Source organism: Acomys minous, assembly GCF_964271855.1.
Source record: "Acomys minous genome assembly, chromosome: 5".
NCBI classification, from domain to species: Eukaryota; Metazoa; Chordata; class Mammalia; order Rodentia; family Muridae; genus Acomys; species Acomys minous.
The window spans coordinates 116,234,417-116,236,696 of record NC_140494.1 but is presented as its reverse complement, the minus strand read 5'-3'; the positions used below and the strand labels follow the sequence as shown (position 1 = coordinate 116,236,696).

At 51.0% G+C, this 2,280-nt stretch overlaps 1 protein-coding gene across 1 annotated transcript; it reads right to left on the bottom strand.

The window, feature by feature from the left end:
* Positions 1-485: 485 nt before the first annotated feature.
* IMP3 (IMP U3 small nucleolar ribonucleoprotein 3) lies at positions 486-1,684 on the bottom strand. Its single transcript, XM_084783401.1, has one exon. It carries the CDS (start codon positions 1,436-1,438, stop codon positions 884-886), a length of 555 nt encoding a protein of 184 aa, XP_084639527.1. The 5' UTR covers positions 1,439-1,684; the 3' UTR covers positions 486-883.
* Positions 1,685-2,280: the final 596 nt, after the last annotated feature.

The following is a 2,280-nucleotide window of genomic DNA, read 5'->3' as shown; positions in this document are numbered from 1 at the left end:
ACTCAGAGATCCACCTGCTTCAGCCTCCAGCTGATGGGACTAAAAGCGCGCGCGCCACCACTGCTTTTGTTTGTTTTTGGAGTTCTTAACTCTGAACCCAGGACCTTGTTTCCTAAGACTAAGCTCCTACTTTTCCACTCCTAAGAACATCTGTTTTCAGGAACCTCCTGGGTCACTTCTAACCACTAGCTGGCCAAACTACAGAGTGAACATTTCCTTAGGCAAGCAAACACTCCAAGCTTTTAATATGGTATTTCCTGGGGCTGGAATATCAACAGGAAGTCCTGTGGATAAAAGCTCTGCCAAAACACTCATTCCGAGAAAAGGGCTGGTAAAGCGACAAATCTGCCCAGCTTGTACTTCCCTGCAGCCTCCACGCGGCAGACCTCACGCCTACAATACTACTCCTATTCTTAGCTTTCTTAAGCTAGCAAAATGGATAGGGCTAGGTAAGAGCCTAGGCAAAAAGATGGACCAGACAAAAATTTGCACAAGGTGGTCGAGATATTTATTGGCATAGGAAAGGATTTCTTTAAACGAGGGAGCGACACCAGTTCTTAGTCAAGTCGCACATGTGTGTGCATATAGATATAAATATATATATATATAATATATATAAAATGAACTCAAATTCTCCATCTGTACAGTCCTATTTTAAGACGATAAAGCCAAGAAGAGAAGGCGTAACATTCCTACTTTTATACCACAATGTTGAAGGCAGAAGAAGCTACCGATCCCCGGTGCAATCCAAAACCGCTTCTTCCCAACTGTCTCTCAAGACACAAGTCACTAATCAGCCGAAAATCAACGAAAACTTCCCGAAACACTGGGGCAATTCCCCCCGACCCCCCAGTTCAGTGACCTGCAGCTGAGAAGCCACTCGCTAGGCATCCAGGTCAAAGTCGTCGCGCTCCTCATTGTACTCCAGCACGTGCCGCTTGATCTTGGATGAGTCCACCCAAGTGACGAAGTCCTCCATGCTGCGAGTGACGAGAAAGGCGGGATCGGTGACCACGTCCGGGCCCACGCGGACGTGACCCTGCTCCACGAAGGCCACAGCAGCCTGGAGGTGCTGCGCCATGCGCAGCTTCAGGAGCAGAGTAGGCAGGCGGCGGCGGCAGAAGGACGACGCTGAGACCGAGTCGCAGAGCTCCAGCGAGCCGCGCGTGGGCACCAGGCCCAGAGCGTACAGCTTGTCCAACAGCGCCGCCGAGGCACGCACGCGAAATGGGTCGCGTTCGGGCAGGTCGCGCAGGCGCCGCGCCAGCTCGCGCACGGCGCGGCTCAGCTGGTTGTAGCGCGTGTACTCCTCACGCCGCTGGAGCCCGTACCGCCGCAGCACGCGCAGCTCGTGGAGGTTGTGGTCGGTGACCTCCCAGTTTAAGAAGTCCACCTGCTTCAGCAGCTTCTGCTCGTGGAACTTAAGCTTCCGCACCATGATGGAGAATGACTGAGAAACAGAGCACGTTGAGGAGAACGCAGGGCAACTTCCGCCGGGACGCGAGAAAACCCCGCCGCTCAGACCCCTGAGCCAATAAAAAGAAAGCGGAAGACCACGCCCCTTTTTTCATTGGCCCTGCTCAAGAAACTTCCTGTTTGGAAAGTGGAGCGCGGAGAAAGGCCAGCGGAAGGTCAGAGAGGCGTACCCTGTGAAACAGCTTGGGGACATTTTCTAGTTAAGTGCTTTACTTAAAAAATAAAGATTTATTTATTCACTTATATGAGTGTTGTGTCTTCATGCACACCAGAAGAGGGTATCAGATCACATTGTAGATGGTTGTGAGCCCCCATGTGGTTGCTGGGAGTTGAACTCAGGACTGTTAGAAGACCAGTCAAGTACTCTTCACCTCTGAGCCATCTCTCCAGCCCATAGTTTAGTACTTTAATACATTTGGGTTTGTTTGTTTTGTTTTTTGTTTTTCGAGACAAGGTTTCTCTATGTTATCTTGGCAGTCCTGGAGTCGATTTGTAGACTAGGCTGGCCTCTGTCTCCCGAGTGCTGGGATTAAAGGCACGTGCCGCCATGCCCGGCTTGTTTTAATAATTTGATCTCAAATATCTGCCATTGGTGACTCTGAAGAGAGTCGCTCCCTCAATAGCTACAGGTACCAGGTTTCAGAAGAGTGACTGCCTTTGAGGGGATTTTTCTTGCTAAAAAACATGGTTAGAGCTGGGCGTGGTGGCGCACGCCTTTAGTCCCACCACTTGGGAGGCAGAGGTAGACAGATCGCTGTGAGTTCAAGGCCAGCCTGGTCTACAAAGTGAGTCCAGGACAGCCAA

What these genes read in the sequence shown, in the direction of transcription:
- IMP3 (XM_084783401.1), bottom strand. Translation starts at nt 1,438, where the DNA reads ATGGTGCGGAAGCTTAAGTTCCACGAGCAGAAGCTGCTGAAGCAGGTG.